General features: G+C 43.4%; 1 protein-coding gene across 15 annotated transcripts in view; it reads right to left on the bottom strand.

Moving 5' to 3' along the window:
- Nucleotides 1-18,761, bottom strand: part of kst (spectrin beta chain, non-erythrocytic 5 kst) — a 436,819-nt gene that overhangs the window by 282,605 nt on the left and 135,453 nt on the right. For 12 of the 15 annotated variants that reach the window (XM_070097938.1, XM_070097941.1, XM_070097939.1 and 9 more), the window contains exons 2-3: nt 3,071-3,224; nt 2,656-2,823 (exon numbers count right to left, since the gene is read on the bottom strand). In XM_070097938.1, coding sequence (XP_069954039.1) covers nt 2,656-2,823; nt 3,071-3,202 — 300 coding nt within the window. In that variant the 5' untranslated portion in view covers nt 3,203-3,224. Of the gene's footprint in view, nt 1-2,655; nt 2,824-3,070; nt 3,225-5,363; nt 5,604-16,070; nt 16,209-18,761 lie in introns of those variants that run through there. The other 3 variants (XR_011393672.1, XM_070097935.1, XM_070097933.1) reach the window with 3 other exon arrangements.

Genomic DNA, 18,761 nt, shown 5'->3' on the forward strand with positions numbered 1-18,761 from the left:
TTAACTTCCTAACTACTGAATCCATCTCTATATTCTCGCCGTCCTTTTGAAGTCCCGCAGCTACGGCTGCCACTTCATTTTCTCGTACGTAACCTATCCTGTGTGATGTAATATGAGAAGGGGAAACTGCCAGCATTTGTTTTCACTACGTAACTACTACAGTACATATAATAGCACACTGCGGGTGTTCTCAAAATACAACTGTCAATAAACAGGTTCGTCGCACACTGCCAGAGAATTCAAGTCCATTTCTATATACCATTTCAAGCACCCCCTATTAATTATCAATTTAAACAAGGGCGGTGAGAGTATTTCAGTATCTATTTGTTCATAAGCTGTATGCAGAAACTTAAATATTACATCTAGTAATACAAGTGACAATTACTTGGGAGGTCGAACGCAATCCAACGTAGGCACCACAGCCCGGTTGATCAGCAGCAGCAGCCTTGCAACCTCCCCTCCCCACCACGTGTGTCAAAACAGCAATACACAAAGCAGCAGTGCGAGGGCGGACATGCTCCTCGGGGAGGCTCCTGCCTAACGTTGGCTGCAGTGGGAGGAGGCACAGCAATCCTCGCACCCTCACACTCAGTACTACCTCTGTCCTACCATCATTCCTTCAGACACTCGCCATTATATAGCGCAGGTTTAATATTACTCTTGCATTTATTTGATATGTTGGTGGTGCTGTGGGTGGTGGGGTGATGGGGTGTGTGGTTAGGCGGTTGGTGGGGTATGGTAGCTGTGTTGCACCTCGATATACTTGGCTGCACTCCCCTTTTATCCCGTTCCTCCCACACTAGTCCTGGCTTCCCCGTGGGAGGCAGTAGGCCGGCAACACCCACTATCACATCAAAACAAGAGTCAGTTTTATATGCCAGCCATACGGAAGAGCCCTGTGATCTACCTACCCAAAGATGATTCCTGACCAAACCTTTTTCGGCAACTGCTTGACTCTTAGTGCTGTCAGTATTTAATTCATCCTGTAAACCTGTGACTGGTTACGAGAACTGTTCTGCTAAGTACAAAAACACCAATGTATTTCTCGTCACTGTCCATACCCCAAGCTCTTGGGCAAATTCATTCCTGCACACCTCACTCTTGATACCTAAATATAAATAAATATAAATAAACATAAATAAATAAATAAATATATTATATAAATAAATAAAAAATTCTGCAGCCTGGAAATGACCTCTCTTTTCACCAAGATACCCACTTCATAAACTATTCAACTCCTTCACCTAAAAATGTATGACGCCTTCGACCCACAGGCCATGTCACCGGCCATAAATGAAAGCAAATTTAAGATACAAAGATAATATGTCCATTTAAGGTGAAATAGTTTGTGTTATTAAATCAGGCTAGCATCCTATAAGAGGGAGAGGGTCATCCTTTGAGGAGTGGGACGCCCTGTGAGGAGTTGCACTCCTAGTGAAAAGGTCTCTACCCCTATACACAAAGTGCTCAAACCTCATTACGACCTTATGGTGGAACGACCCAACACGTGGTCTTGTTTCGTCTACATTATATGGGGGTTTCTTAAGAATATGATGGTAGAATTTAGGAAAGTTACATAAGGGAAACTAGAAGTGACAGGTCACCAACACTGGTGGCACCGACAACCACCACCAACATTGGCGGCGGCAATAACAACCGACAACACCAATCCTCGCCGGAAGTACTAGTTCCGGTTCCACAGCACTCCATATCAACATTCCTCTCAAATGACACTTCCGCACCGCCATACACACAACACTTTCCCCGACACACGTCAGTGATGGAGAAGGTTTTAACACACAAGCCTTTATAACGGAAGTCTACGCTATAAGGTGTATTAAAAATTCTTATATTTACCCGCTTCTCGTTACTGCTTAATAACATACTCCCAGAGTATGTATTAGTGTTATTGGTTAGTTGCTGCGGTACTGATTTTAAATTAAGAAAATTTACGTTAACGTTAAACAAATCTAAAATGACTCCGAGGGACGGGTGAATGTAGGACCGGGCTAGTGACTGTTCGGGATGATGTTGCTCATATATCCTTCAGAAATACATTAAAACGAACCTTAGGTGACTATATAGACTAGCTAATGCTGCTGCTGGATGGCTGTTTATTATATTCGTTGGGAAGCGCTTATAAATATGCAAGAGTCATACAGCTCCATAGAAATGCGAAGCAATCAGAGGGAAAACTGATCATTCCTTGGAGCCCCTAAAGGAATTTTATATCATTACTCCACTCCCTTGCTGGTTCTAATATTCTCCTTGAAGACTCTTAAGTCTCAATTTTCAGTCGTTCATCGTACTTTTTTTCCCCCTTTTTTTATACAAGTCATGTAATGCACCTGAGGAAACTAAGAGGTACGTCAATCAACTGCAAGTCGTGTAGAATACCCGAGGAAACACTTGCTCGACTGAACTTATTCTACCCGCCATGCATACCTGTAAAACTCCACCCCTGTCTATTAATTACTTAAGCGAGGCGCGCTTAACACCGCTGCCTGGTCTCTGACCAGGCCTCCTGAGTGACAACCTAGTCACTCAAAAACATAAGGACCTCTGCAGCAGGCCTACTGGCTTATGCTAGGCAGGTCCAAGCTTGCAGGAAGAAGAGTCGTTGAGCAACGAGGCAAGACAAATGGCAGCACCTACCTTAGTGTGGAGAAAGGCCAGAGACTTGTTAACATTTTCAATCTTGTGAACGCGCATCCTGCCGTTGTTGGGCTTGCCCAGCTTCTCGCCCGAGATGATCTCGAGCAGTTTGAGAAGCATCTTGCCATCCGCCAGATCGGTGAACAGGTCCATCACCTCCAGCCGCGCCTGAAACAACAACCCCTTACCATACATGGTTCAAAATAAAGGCATGGAGGTTCTCAAAAAGTATCTAATTTTTCAATGTTGGACCAAAGCTGAAGAATATGCTGGTCCTCAGTCACAGACTGCTATCGGTCACCCTAATAGTGACTCATCACATAGTTAAATCAACAATTAATTCTTAAGAGGGGTCACAAGATAGAGGCTACACTATGATATTTCTCAGAGGGTCACACACACAACTGTTACTCACCTTGATGAGAAAGGAGTTCATCCATTTTGTGAAGGTTTTCTTCTGTATACCAAGACGTTCCTCCCGGAGGTGCTGGATGCGACCAGTCTCGAACTGACGGAGGGCGTCCTCTCGCGTCGAGAGTGCCGACATGTCGCCTCCTTACCTCACCATCCTGCAACATCACATTATATTATCACTGCAACAACCTACAACGCTATCAATATAAATTATTCATCCCACCATTCTGCAGCAAACCAAAATTTTCATTTAAAAAAAGAACTGGAGGTACGGTAAGGGTGCAAAACAACCCAGATGAAATGCAAGGATACAATACAATAAGGGATAACAATAAGGGATAACTCGAGTATAAAGGATTGGAGATAAACAGCCTTTCTTGAAATATAAAGAAAGTTACGAACATAAATTGGTCTTCACGAAACAACGTACGTTTATCCCAGTTATTCATTATCACCTGGTTTGTGGTGTCTTAGTATCTTAATACTTTCTTTTAACTTTTCAAATTATTTTCTTCCCAGCCTCAGTCATAACACTGCTCTGTGCGTGGGTGCGTGCTTGAGTGTACACTGACGAGTGGGTGAGTGCATGCATTCGTGTGCGTATACCTGCAGCACAGGGGTCACGCTAGATGCTGAGTGTGGAACGCAAGCAAAACTGGCTTGGTATTTTTTAATAGTTCTTGTTCTGCAGCTTATGTTCTTAGTAATTGCAATATTAACAATATTATGATGGTTGACAGTAAGATCGTCCTACATGGCTATCCCCAGACTCCTTGCATTGCTCCTCCGCTCCACTGAGTGGCTCAAGTATGTTTTATATCCATAAATAACAAAAAGGCACAATACCGTAACTGGAACGATACTCTTCTACCTCCACTACTACTACCACCTCCTGCCTATATATACCCCTCCTCCTCTCCTTTTCGTTAGTCTGACTTTGTAAATGGTTCAAGTCGGACCGAAACGTCGTCGTAAACTACTCTCTTCTATGTGCGGGTTATTTGTGTATTATATCCCATTGTTGACAGTTCATATCACACCAGAAGACGTAAAACAGCTAGTTATTTAGTAGTCTATATCATGGAGACCAACACAGTTCTATGTCTAGAAGATGATACAGTAGATCCCAATAGCGTATAAATAACCGAATAAGCTATTGTAAGATACTGTAAAAATGTGAATGATCAGCATCATGATCACCCCAAAGAGGCGACAGCAAATTAGGAATCAGCATTACAAGAGAATTAAAATACTCTCAAATTTGTGATGGGTCCACTTCCACCCATCCATCTACCAACCAATTCCCCCCTCCCCCCCCCACACATCTTACCACCTACACACATCTGTGCTTGACTCACCACCTACACTTGTGATCACTCGACCACCCTCACACTTGTCAAAGTCACTCATTATCCTAGTTCAAATATTTACTACGCCAGAATGTTTTCACTTTCCCTTTTTCTGGGGGGGGGAGGGGTCGTAGAGATCCAATCCTTGCATATGAAGGCAAGTATTACCATGTAGTCATACATGGCATTATTTATATAGACTACATGAAAATTATGACATTTTAAATGTAATGTGGATAGCAGTAACCTTTTCCACATGCGTCTTGGCACATCGGGTATCTCTTAATGGTACACAAAAGCAACAAGTAAATAAGACTCATGTTTAACACTTTGGTACTTTTATTGTGCAGACATTTCGCAAACCAGTGGAGTTATCAATCCAATACAGAAAATAATTACTGGGAAACTGTGGAAAATGTGTAGTAGTTTGAAGCGATCAGTCCGTCAGTGTTGAAAGGTGTGCAGTCCAAGAGACGGACGGACTGAATACCACTTTTCAACACTGAGGAACATGTTACTTCAAACTACTATAAAATTTTCATCGTTCCCCAGCATTATTCTCTGTATTAAACTGATAAAGCCACTGGTTAGCATAGCGTTTCCATTATAAAGATACCCAAGTGTTGCATATACGTCTTATTCATCTATAACACAAGCTGGGAGATTAGTTTGATATATTAATTTACAAAGATTATAAAATTGTCTGCTCTTCGAAGAAATGTTGAGAATAATACGTTACATATCTAAGAAGTTACAGTACCCTGAATGGGGCAATTCACAACCCACAAAAATTAACCTAAAAATTTAATATAGGTTTCCGTAAGTGAGTCACTCGTCACAACGAACTTCGCCCATTTTCCAACTTGTGTAAGAACTGTAAACTGTCCCAACTTATAAATGCACTGCAATTTTATACAGTGTTTCATACACTAGTGAAATACTCACAACAGACAACAGCGGAATGTTTCGAGGAGAGCAGCAGCGGCTGTAGGCAGGTGCGCTAGGTTCATCTACACCCTAACAGTACTAAGCTTTCCCGCAAGGGCGAGACTTCTAACCTCCCTTCTCACAATCCCAAAGCAAATTTTGCAAACAGGAAGGCGACAGCAGAAGCGCCTTTTCAGGGGCGACTCGACAATTGCAGCAAGTTCTTTCCAGGGATGAAATAACAAAAGCAGGAAGGCCTCTCTAGGGACGACTAAGACCAGTACTGCGCCACCAGCCTTCCTAACCACCCTTTATCGTCTATCTACTGATAACATATACATCATTATCAATACATGATAAAACACTGCTGCCAGGAATTCAGAATTGTTGCCGTTGCCAACAGGAACGTAACTGTTCAAGGAATGAGGATACTTTTAAAATCCTGAGCACTAGGGGTACTTTTAAAATCCAGAGCATTACCTATCAAATCAAAATTTAAACCTGGTCTAGGACTGTGCCGGGGATGGCGATAATCTCCAGAGGGATCTACAAGTACCCCATCCCCACACAAGCATCTATTTAAACTACTTAGTCACTCCAGCATTAGAACACTTGTTTGGGAAAACCTAACAACATTCCTCTAGCAGGCTCTTGACCGACTGTGTTAAAAATATCTTAGGATACAAGGTCCAAAAAGAAAGATTAGATGATTAGAGAAGATAGAGGTTCTTTGGCTCCATGGCATGACGCAAGCCAATCAATATTTAAAATAAGAATAACGTTCAAAGGGAAATTAAAGAATATAATCCCACCTCATGTATTACATTTTCGTAACATACTATGCATTACTTCGTGTCGAATTCTGTACATGCAACAATCACATTATTATTGTTACTGATATGTGGTACCGATAAATTTATAAGACTCATCTGCAACACTTGGCTATCTATTGTCGAAACGTTTTGCCTGCATAATGGGCTTATTCGGTCGAATACAGGCAAATATAACACTAGAGTAGTGATCAGTCCCTCGACCTTGGGACTAACCACCACCTACAGAGGCTGAGGGACGATTACCGCAAAGCCACTACTACTGTAATCAGTGTTATAATCGTCTGTATTCGAATGGAGGAGACAAAATGTTTCAGTACTATAATAGTGTTGAGCATGTCTTGATCGTCAATGACAATACTGGCTGGGTAAGAAAGGTGGAAACAGCCAGGTAGAAAGTGGATGTCAGAATTCATTTAGATTACCCTCATATGTGGTAGGTAGGTGTAGCAACTCCAAGATAGTAGAGATAATGTCAAGTGCGTGGAGGAGGAAGATAAACAAACTCCGGCACTACATCTTGGAATGTAATATACTACAAGAGTGAGGGGCAGGAAAAGGGAAGTGCAGTGAAGAGGGAAGGCAGAGAGCACCATTAACCGTCTCTCACCAAGTTCTCACTACCATAACGAGTACAAGAGCTCTCTTCCCCCCCCCCCCCATCCCTCACATTAAGGATCACCCACAACTTCGCTTAAATTTGGGCTATGGGAATAAAGATGAGTATTCAGGATACTTTATTAAAATACATCTCTCCCACTTGGGGTTTTTGAATGGTTATACGCTTGCCTGTGGTCACATTGCCAATGATCAAACCCCTAGTGGGCGAAGCTAATAAAAATGCCAGAAGTTGCAGGCACATTTTTATTCAAACAATTTGTCGGTACTGATATACCTGGACGTGAAGGCAGAGTACTGTCATCCTTCCATGGATCTGCCGTGTACGTGCGGCCAGCAGTAACAGCCTCGTTGGTCAGGCCCTGATCCACCGGGAGGCCTGGTCATGCACCGGGCCGCTGGGGCGTTGATCCCCGGAATACCCTCCAGGTAGACTCCAGGTAGGTAAGGGATTGATTTTGCTAGTTTACTGTGCACCTCGGTTGCATCCCGAGAACGGTAGCGCACGAGTATATAGATATACACAAGGCCGATACAGATACTTTGGCACATTCTCAAAGAGGTTATTATACTGTATCCGTATTCCTCAATAAGTGGACAATTAAACAGTGTTCAAGACAGTAACCATAAGACTGCCCCCCCCCCCACACTGCATTTGGTTTGATCATCTGTGTCTGCCAAACTGCCAGAAGTACTTGTAATCAAGCCTAAGCCTGGGTACTACGGTCAGTCTGTTCACACTTCAAGTTGTTCCATACACGTACTTATCTACGTTCATGTTATAGTGGGTTACAGATCTATTCAGCCTTCTAACTGCCTTCCTATAACATTTTCATTATTTATTTACTTCTCTAATATTATTCCTAATGCCAGAAAAACGATCATGTTGATGAATTACCAATATCCTTGCAATTTCCACTATGAACCCTTGGAAAAAATGCAGCGGTGCCCATGCTGTCAAGGTGGACACTTGCCACATTTAAGATGCCCCGCGTTTGTAACAGTGGCTAACCAGTAATGTCATCATCTGAGCATATTATCTTTATCTACCAGCACCAGTCTTCTTTATCTAATCTCACGGTGGCCAGGTAAACAATGCAACCAGTCTCAAGAACAGCGGTGATTCTCTTTATTCAGCCTGACACAAACATACTGCACGTACATGTTAACTGAAGGTACTGAAGTCAGAGATTATTTATTCACTTTATCTCACTTATCGTTTGACAACCCTTACCTTCCCACCCTTATCCTTTTTCCCCTTCCTACTCCCCTCCCCCCTCTACCTATAGAATACGGAAGCACAATATTGCGGGTATGTCCAATTTTGCTATTACAAAACTACCTTTCCCTCTTCTTCCCATCTTCTTTTCCAACCTTTCTCCTCATTACCCTTTCTCCCTTCCTATGTAGGTTACCTAGTCAATTCCGGGGGAAGGGGGGTCACCGCCCCAGAAGCCCGGTCCCAGATTAAGCCTCCTGGTTATAACTTAAGGATGCTGGTGCTAACTCCATGGAGTCCAACGTAGGCACCCCAGCCAAGCTGATAAGCAACTAACTAGAACTTATCAAGTTCCGTCGACACTTAGCGCTCTCCTTCCCTTCCCTTCTCTATATGCTCTCTCGCCTCCACATTTCCATGACAAGAATGCACTAAGAGCAGCAGACACGGGTTACCATGAGCACACACTCCAGTCACGCCCAGGTACCCATGAATACTGGAGTACAGGTATCACTATCTACCACCTCACAGTTACATGCAAATCTTCAACGCGCCAAGCACTATAAGGCAAGAGAATTTATTTGTGCAGGATCCAAATAACGTAGTGCCGACAATAATGAAAAGAGGGTGCACAAGCTTTCACTGTCAACGTTTAGTTGTTCCTATAAAGCTGTACACAGCTAAATTCAATAAAAGTCTTATCATGTGCCGTGTCTTAGATTTTGCCGTCAAAGTGAAAAGCTAGGTATTCCCCAAGGGAAGCTGTTAAGGGGCACGTAAGTTCCCTCCGTCTTCTATTAATTATCAGAAGACAGGGGAACTTACGTGCCCTTTCTCTTTCGTAAGGTGAAGTCTAGGATCTTCCCTTAATTCATGGCATAACTTAATAAATCTTTAAAGACAATTATGTTGTAGAGGTCTGAGCTCTGCTCAGGTCTCTCCAACACAATGTAATGAAAGCTGTTTATATAAGAGTATACACCTCTCTGCTTACATAACTTACATATATACCGCTTACATATATACTGCTTACATATATACCGTGTTTCCTGTACTCTTTGTATCACAGGAAAACAAGGTCCTAGGACCAATAGTTTGCACACGTCATTTCTTCAACTTTTATGATATACCTGGTTTCCAGCGTTTATATCCACACTGTAGTATAAAGACCAGAGCTGAGTCGCATAATCAAAGCGTGACTACTTATGTATATAGCTGGAAAAATAGACAAATGCAGTATAATGCGGGGAATTTTATCTGGTGTTTTTCTGTTACAATATTTTGTACAAGCGTTGTTTGTATCATTCCTCTGACAACTGTATCTATGTTCTCTGATCCTTGTGTTCCCGTTCATGTTAAAAACTATATAAATGTATGAGATGGAAGCAATGTTAAGCAAGTTTATTAAGCAAAGAGTATAACCACCAAGGTCTATATCAATGAACTGATAAAGCCCATGGTGTGTGAAAAGTTTTCATTATTAAGTTACCTAACGTTGCATACGTCTCCTATCAAAATGGAGATGGACACTAGTTTCGGTCCGTCCGGGACCGAAACGAGCGTCCATCTCCATAAGGGATCAGGATGTACCAGAACTTCACCCAGTTTTGAGCTCCAGTTTGTTGATTAACTGTGAAATGTTGAAGCCAAGGATTGTGGTTTATTCTTGACAATTAGAGAAGTCTGCATCACCTGAACTCCACCTGAGACTAACTTTCCAGTAATTATAAGAAATATTGCTAGAACAGATTCATTTACATGATTAACAAAGCATTATAACCACTTATTATTCAGGTTTTTAATACTGACTGTATAAAATGCACGTCCTTAGTATTTTCTTCACTGCGTTTATTTCTGATATTTTTTTATTTTTTAATTTCCTCTTTCCTATCTCCGTTAGTTTTCCACATAATAAATATGTTTGTATGACACTTCCAGCAATACTCATCAACGTCAACCAAAAGACCTGATTTGTGATCTAACAGGTTGGGGGGGGGGATATTACCCCCGAAATAGACGACCAGTAAGGTAGGTCATAATGCAAGTTTCTTAACGCGATATTTATTAAATTAGCCTCGACTTTGAAATACCGACAACACCGCGCCAGAAGTAGCCTAAATAGAGCTCTAAATATAAAGTAGCCTAAATAGAGCTCTAAATATAAAGGTAAAGAAGTTGTTGAACAAGTTCCTACTGCGATAACTTTTTTGCAGTTTAAGCTCAAAATCATGAACCGACAAACATCTACGCAGAGTGAAACAGTCCCAATAAAAATATTGTTCTGCGCCTTGTCTAATTCCAGAGACAAACTAATTTTTTTGAGAGAGTGCCATTAAAATTTCCATTTAACCCTTCTTCTAAAATGCAAGTTCGTTTTCATTTTTTTTACAGTCCGTCAACTTCACGACTTAAGCAGAAACCACAAACTTTAACAAGCACAAGTAAGTGGTTATAACTATGACCATAATTTTTAAAGGGGTGGGCCGGTAAGCCAGCGGAAGGCCTCTGCCAGATGACCAAAAGTTCCAACGGCGCGGGTCATATGACCAAGCCCTGCGTCAGGAGACGCCTGTCTCGTTTCCTGACGAACCTTACCTAACACGTTATTTAAATCTTTATTTGCATATACTAAACCGTCAATATGCAGATTATACAATACGTAAGGTAACGTCTATAAGAGCTTGAAAGAGAAGTTTTTATTTAAATAGTACAGGCTGGAGGGTGGGTTGTGTAGTAGTCGGAGGCTGCAACACCACGGTTACCTGGAGGTTATTCCGGGGATCAACGCCCCCGCGGCCCGGTCCATGACCAGGCCTCCCGATGGATCAGGGCCTGATCAACTAGGCTGTTACTGCTGGCCGCACGCAGTCCAACGTACGAGCCACAGCCCGGCTGATCCGGCACTGACTTTAGGTATCTGTCCAGCTCTCTCTTGAAGGCAGCCAGGGGTTTATTGGCAATTCCCCTAATGCTTGATGGGAGGCTGTTGAACAGTTTTGGGCCTCGGACACTTATGGTGTTTTCCCTTAGTGTACCAATGGCGCCCCTACTTTTTATTGAGGGCATTTTGCATCGCCTGCCCAGTCTTTTACTTTCGTAGGGAGTGATTTGTGTGCAGATTTGGACCAAGTATACAAATCTGGCCAAACTGGATCCACAAAATTATTATGTCAGGGATCCCCACTAACATTCCTACACAAATAGGTCAGTTGCACAGAGCGAGAGTAAGACTGTCGAGGCATAGGACAGATAGGTAGCTAGAGGGAACAACGGCAAAGTGATAGTTTGTTCGGGAAACAACAGTGTCTCCTGACACAGATCTTATCAGACGATGACTCGTTCACTGATTAAACATCAGCTAGTTCACCAGAGCTAAGTTATACACTCCAACAAAAAAAAAAAAGATACGCTCCGATGTAATGTAATTAGGATGATACAACTATCAAGACACTGAGGGTACATTTCGCCCACCATAGGCCTCTGAAGTCCCTGGTGAGCTAAACTTATCCTTAATGTCCGGGTAATTGCATACATGTCTTTCACACGCTTGACTGTTTATTACTAAGTTTGACGCACATATAATTACAAGTATACTAAATTTTCAAAACTACGAGCACCCCATTCCTTGATGCTCTGGCACTCGTTGTAGCTCTAGTACCCTTCCCCTCCTAGTTGTTCTCGCACTACTCCACGAAGCTCTAGCAAAGAGTTACAATGTACATGGAGTAGTATCCTCCTAGTGTCGTGTTAAGGTGGTGAGCAGTGGAATGCCGTCCTTATGCGGGCATACTGGGGGTGCCTCTATAACACTGCCATCACAATCACCATGACTCACTAGCACTGACCACCGGCTGCTGCTACGTGTGAACTATGTGGGCGGTGTAGCCGAGGGCGAGGCTCACCACGCATGCATTACTTTCAATAGATTTTTAGCATGTCGCTTGACAGGAGGGCGAGCAGAGGGGCGGGTGGTTGAGTTGATCGCATTTGACAAATGCGATCATGGCGTAATAGCCCATAAAATACGTGCTAAAGGAATAACTGGGAAAGTGGGGAGATGGATCTTCAACTTCCTAACAAATCGAACACAAAGAGTAGTGGTCAACAGAGTTAAATCGGAGGCTGCCATAGTGAAGAGCTCTGTTCCACAAGGCACAGTACTCGCCCCCATCTTATTCCTTATCCTCATATCAGACATAAACAGAGATATACACCACAGCACCGTATCATCCTTTGCGGATGATACTAGGATCTGCACGAGGCTGTCATCTGCTGAGGACGCGGTTAACCTCCAAGAAGATATAAACAAAGTTTTCCAGTGGGCAACGGTAAACAATATGATGTTCAATGAGGACAAATTCCAACTACTCCGTTATGGAAAACTGGAGGAGATAATAACTAGAACAGAGTATACTACTGAGTCCGGCCATACAATAGAGCGGAAAAATAATTTAAGGGACCTGGGAGTAGTAATGTCTAAGGATCTCACTTTCAAAGATCACAACAGTGCCACGATCGCACGTGCAAAGAAAATGATAGGATGGATAATGAGAACTTTCAAAACGAGAAATGCCAAGCCCATGATGATCCTTTTCAAATCACTTGTTCTCTCTAGGCTGGAATACTGCTGTACATTAACATCTCCATTCAAAGCAGGTGAAATCGCAGATCTAGAGAGTGTACAGAGATCCTTTACTGCACGTATAAGTTCTGTCAAGCACCTTAACTACTGGGAACGCTTGGAAGCACTTGACTTCCACTCGTTGGAACGCAGGAGGGAGAGATATATCATAATCTACACTTGGAAAATCTTGGAAGGAATGGTCCCAAATCTGCACACAGAAATCACTCCCTACGAAAGTAAAAGACTGGGCAGGCGATGCAAAATGCCCCCAATAAAAAGTAGGGGCGCCATTGGTACACTAAGAGAAAACACCATAAGTGTCCGAGGCCCAAAACTGTTCAACAGCCTCCCATCAAGCATTAGGGGAATTGCCAATAAACCCCTGGCTGCCTTCAAGAGAGCTGGACAGATACCTAAAGTCAGTGCTGGATCAGCCGGGCTGTGGCTCGTACGTTGGACTGCGTGCGGCCAGCAGTAACAGCCTAGTTGATCAGGCCCTGATCCATCGGGAGGCCTGGTCATGGACCGGGCCGCGGGGGCGTTGATCCCCGGAATAACCTCCAGGTAACCTCCAGGGGTGGGCGAGTGGGTTTGTGAGCAGAGCAGATAGGTGGACGGGATAACAGAGGGGCTAAAGTTATAAACAACACCGTGACGTTAAACCAAAAATAAATTGCGTGAACTAGAATTTTTCGCTGGGAAATATACAGTGGCCCTTTACTGCTAGCACAGTAAAAAAAAAAAAAAAAAAACTTGCATTACAGGTCTCGTCAAAAAAAAAAAAAAAAAAACTAAACTCTCGAACCCGACACAAGAGATGTATATCGTAGCTATATGGAAAATGGTAGAGAGTAGTCTCCAATATGCACACTCACTGAATTGAGATTAAATACAGAATAAACCCAGTCAAAGGCTGGGGACCCATAGGCTCAGAGAACCTTGTGTCAACATTCGTGGTCTACGGCTTCAACATTTTAGAGATGAATAAAGAAAAACAATAAAATGCGATCCCACTGTGTTGGAGAAACTCAACAGAATCTCATTTCAATGCATTTGTGGCTATCCATTGTGTCGATATTTTAAATAATCGCTATTTTACAAAGGTACTGTTGAAGAAAAGGCAACTTTTCAAGAAGAAACTTCGACAATTATCTACAGCAAGTGCCAGATCAGTCCAGTTGTTGCTGTGGCAGCAACTCCATTAGACAAAACGAAGTATGACCGTAGCTACCTTGAGGGTAAAAGAATCCTCTAAGTCTGTTAAAAGCCCGTGGCTCACAGCTGCTTGTAAGTGCCTGTCAACGCCCTGACATCACACGTGTTCCAACGATAAACTATTATGTCTGAATAGTATTACCATAGCCTGTAACCTGCCGTGGAACGTCAATTTGTGAAGACGTTCAAAATATTCCCCTTCCACTGTGTCCAATGGTCGACAAATTCCACGGAATTGTCTTAAATAGTGATGTAGTTTAAGTGGGAGCTTACAAGAATTGCTGAAGGCTGTCAAGAACTGCGAGAGACTTATCCCAGAGTTTGTTAACCTCCAAGAAGATATAAACAAAGTTTTCCAGTGGGCAACGGTAAACAATATGATGTTCAATGAGGACAAATTCCAACTGCTCCGTTATGGAAAACTGGAGGAGATAATAACTAGAACAGAGTATACTACAGACTCTGGCCATACAATAGAGCGGAAAAATAATGTAAGGGACCTGAGAGTAGTAATGTCTGAGGATCTCACTTTCAAGGATCACAACAGTGCCACGATCACAAGTGCAAAGAAAATGATAGGATGGATAATGAGAACGTTCAAAACGAGAGATGCCAAGCCTATGATGATCCTTTTCAAATCACTTGTTCTCTCTAGGCTGGAATACTGCTGTACATATCTCTATTCAAAGCAGGTGAAATTGCAGATCTAGAGAGTGTACAGAGATCCTTTACTGCACGTATAAGTTCTTTCAAGCACCTTAACTACTGGGAACGCTTGGAAGCACTTGACTTGTACTCGTTGGAACGCAGGAGAGAGAGATATATCATAATCTACACTTGGAAAATCCTGGAAGGAATGGTCCCGAATCTGCACACAGAAATCACTCCCTACGAAAGTAAAAGACTGGGCAGGCGATGCAAAATACCCCCAATTAAAAGTAGGGGCGCCATTGGTACACTAACAGAAAACACGATAAGTGTCCGGGGTCCAAGACTGTTCAACAGCCTCCCATCAAGCATTAGGGGAATTACCAATAAACCTCTGGCTGCCTTCAAAAGAGCTGGACAGATACCTACCTGGAGGTTACCTGGAGGTTATTCCGGGGATCAACGCCCCCGCGGCCCGGTCCACGACCAGGCCTCCCGATGGATCAGGGCCTGATCAGCTAGGCTGTTACTGCTGGCCGCACGCAGTCCAACGTACGAGCCACAGCCCGGCTGATCCGGCACTGACTTTAGGTATCTGTCCAGCTCTCTCTTGAAGGCAGCCAGGGGTTTATTGGCAATTCCCCTAATGCTTGATGGGAGGCTGTTGAACAGTTTTGGGCCCCGGACACTTATGGTGTTTTCTCTTAGTGTACCAATGGCGCCCCTACTTTTTATTGGCGGCATTTTGCATCGCCTGCCCAGTCTTTTACTTTCGTAGGGAGTGATTTCTGTGTGCAGATTTGGGACCATTCCTTCCAAGATTTTCCAAGTGTAGATTATGATATATCTCTCCCTCCTGCATTCCAACGAGTACAAGTCAAGTGCTTTCAAGCGTTCCCAGTAGTTAAGGTGCTTGACAGAACTTATACGTGCAGTAAAGGATCTCTGTACACTCTCTAGATCTGCGATTTCACCTGCTTTGTATGGAGATGTTAATGTACAGCAGTATTCCAGCCTAGAGAGAACAAGTGATTTGAAAAGGATCATCATGGGCTTGGCATCTCTCGTTTTGAAAGTTCTCATTATCCATCCTATCATTTTCTTTGCACGTGCGATCGTGGCACTGTTGTGATCCTTGAAAGTGAGATCCTCAGACATTACTACTCCCAGGTCCCTTACATTATTTTTCCGCTCTATTGTATGGCCGGAGTCAGTAGTATACTCTGTTCTAGTCATTATCTCCTCCAGTTTTCCATAACGGAGTAGTTGGAATTTGTCCTCATTGAACATCATATTGTTTACCGTGAAGTCAGTGCCGGATCAGCCGGGCTGTGGCTCGTACGTTGGACTGCGTGCGGCCAGCAGTAACAGCCTGGTTGATCAGGCCCTGATCCACCGGGAGGCCTGGTCATGGACCGGGCCGCGGGGGCGTTGATCCCCGGAATAACTTCCAGGAAGGTCATCCCCAAGCAGCTCTGTCCCGCCACAGGGACAATCGCTACCACTGCGAGGGGTCATATTGCTAAGACCCGTGTTAGAACACTTCTAAGAAACGCAACATTAGTACTTACCAGGTTCTCTGTGTCGGACGACAGGTAACGCTACCACTGGTAATAAATCCAAAGAAACGTTAAGGTGGAGGCAGGCACGCCGGTGACAGGAACTAATTAGTCATACACAGTCACACAATCATACAACTGGAGTATTTTAATGAAGTACCCCCAATCCCCCGTGCCTGTTCTTATCAGTATTATAATGAAGTTGAGGGCGAGCCAACACTAGTGTAACAGAACACGAGGTGAGCAGTGCCTCCCACAACCACCAGCAACACACTACCACCACACCAAGTGCCCACACACTTGACCCCCCCCTCTCCCCCGGCTGCACACCCAACCTACGATACAACGCGCAGGCGCATCTAAATTCCACTAATATGCCTTACCTTTTTATATGTTGGGATCCAGTCCCTGGACCCATTATGTACCTCTAATCTCCTGACTACCGCCCACAGGATGGGCATGGGGTGCATAATAAACATATTAAACTAACTTTGATGTATCTTTGATGAGTTTCTCCACTGCAGGAGCCCGGCTTTGGGCAGGTTCGTCTGGTGCTTGCCTGATCAACCAGGCTGTTGCTGCTGGTGGCCCGCTGGCCCATATATCCAGCACAGTCTGGTTGATGTGCTACCTGGTGAAGATACCTGTCCAATTTCTGATATCTCCTGGTAATACTGAATAGTTTTGAGCCATGGATGCTGCTTTTCACTACGTTTATTTTTACATTTCTTCTTCCATCTCTCCAGTATGTTATGGCCATCAATATTTAATATTCCAAACAAGAGAAAACAAGCTATTTTAAAAATGTCACCACTGCCCCCCCCCCCAATTTTCCTTGTTTTGAAGGTTCTCATTATCCACTGTTACTGCCTGGCAGCTTTAACATTTGCTTCGTGGTCTTCGAAAGGTCAGCCGAAGTAACTATGTATTTCACGTGTTCCTTTCGTTCTACTTGATGATCCTGTCGGGTTTCGTATAGAATGTCCCTTATAAGTTCTTTATTCTTTCCATAACCAAGCAGCTAGAACTTATCCCCACTGAACGTCATATTTTTCTCCACGGCTCACGCTGGAAAACCCTGCTTACATTTTCCTGCCAATTTCCTTCATCAAAAATCAACAAAATTCATATTTTGCTCCTTTTCCATGTACTCGCTTACAGGATTGTATTCTCCTATTTCGTCGTGGGGGGTTGGGGTTAGTGTCTGCTCCTGACCAGGACTCTTACCATCTTTTAACTGCGAAATTTGATTCCACTTTTAAATCACTTTCAAGATAACGTAGCACTTGGACATTCCTCTGACTTCCTTTAGTCGTGACCCACTGAGCTGGTCTACTTCATCCAGTCCTCAGAGAATATTGTTTATCGAAATCATATCTTCCCTGGTTATCATCTCTATCAGTGGCAAATGTTCAGTTTTTAAGACCATCTTTGTACGTCATTCCTCTTTTAGCTCAGTGACTAGTCTCATCGCGAACATCTTACCTGGAACCAGGGAGTCAAGTCGTTTCTAGAGGTCACCGGCCTGTGGCCCTATCCCAGACCAGGCCTCCTGGTTGCTGGCCCGCTTAGGTGAGGGCTTCATACTGGTTCTGTACTCTAACAATCCAGTCCCTGTCACCACAGCTTGAGAGAGTATAGTGGTGGCTACAAGATAAGATTTCAATGCGGTTTGAAAAAGGGATCACAACACAGACCGCCAGTCTACCCAACCAGGTGTAACTAACCAGCGGGGCCGCGACACACTAAATACGCTTCTTCAGCTAAGGCAGCCAGGTGCTAATGCCAGCCAGCCAGCCAGCCATTTATGTAACGGGGGAGGGAGGGGGACCACTTCATTTTTCACCCTTACTTACATTGTTCCTATCGTCAGTTTACGATAACAGGGTTGTTGGTTAGTGTAACTGTCAGTAGTGTTACTGTGTACTTGTGCAGTACACATTAACATTAATGACGTGACGTCACGAGATCCCTCACATGTGAGCCGCCAGCTACAGGTTTCCCTCTCAGTTTCCCGCTAGGCATATAGACTGGATAAGGAAAGCCTGGGCTCTCCTCAAGACTCAATTATACGCCTCCAAGACATCCAACGTGTGTAGTTCTTACTCCATTTATCTCCTGACGAACCCCACGACAAATGATGACAGCGGTGCGGGTGCGATTGTGAAGATTACATGGATATAAGGAGCTTATTTCTACCAAGCCAGCGGAAATGAGAGCCCAGGCTTGCCTTATCCAGTCTATGTTCCTAGCGGGAAACCGAGAGGGAGGCCTGTAGCTGGCGGTTCACATGTGTTACACATGTGTATTACACAAGTACCCAATAACACTACTGACATCTTAGATAAGATTGCAGGTAAATCGTACAAACTTACTCAGCATTCTATATACACTGCCCTGTGTGTTTATTAGTAGATCTTACCCTTGTAATTTTTTCCTTCCAGTTTGCCTGTTGAAATGACTTATAATCAATCAGTCCTGCAGTGAAAAGACTGAGACTTTAAATAACAGAACAAGGGATATTAATTACCAAGTTTTTTTTTTTTAAGTCACCCTGGCTTTTGGAAAACTTTCACTTTCAATTTGAATGTTACGTTTATTATACAAACGCCGCCGTTACTTACATTCTACAGATTTTGAGCATCTTAATTGTTTACATTGATTATATACCTCATACTCTTTCTCCGCTTTCCTGCCCTTCAT

Source organism: Cherax quadricarinatus, chromosome 60 (genome assembly GCF_038502225.1).
Source record: "Cherax quadricarinatus isolate ZL_2023a chromosome 60, ASM3850222v1, whole genome shotgun sequence".
NCBI classification, from domain to species: Eukaryota; Metazoa; Arthropoda; class Malacostraca; order Decapoda; family Parastacidae; genus Cherax; species Cherax quadricarinatus.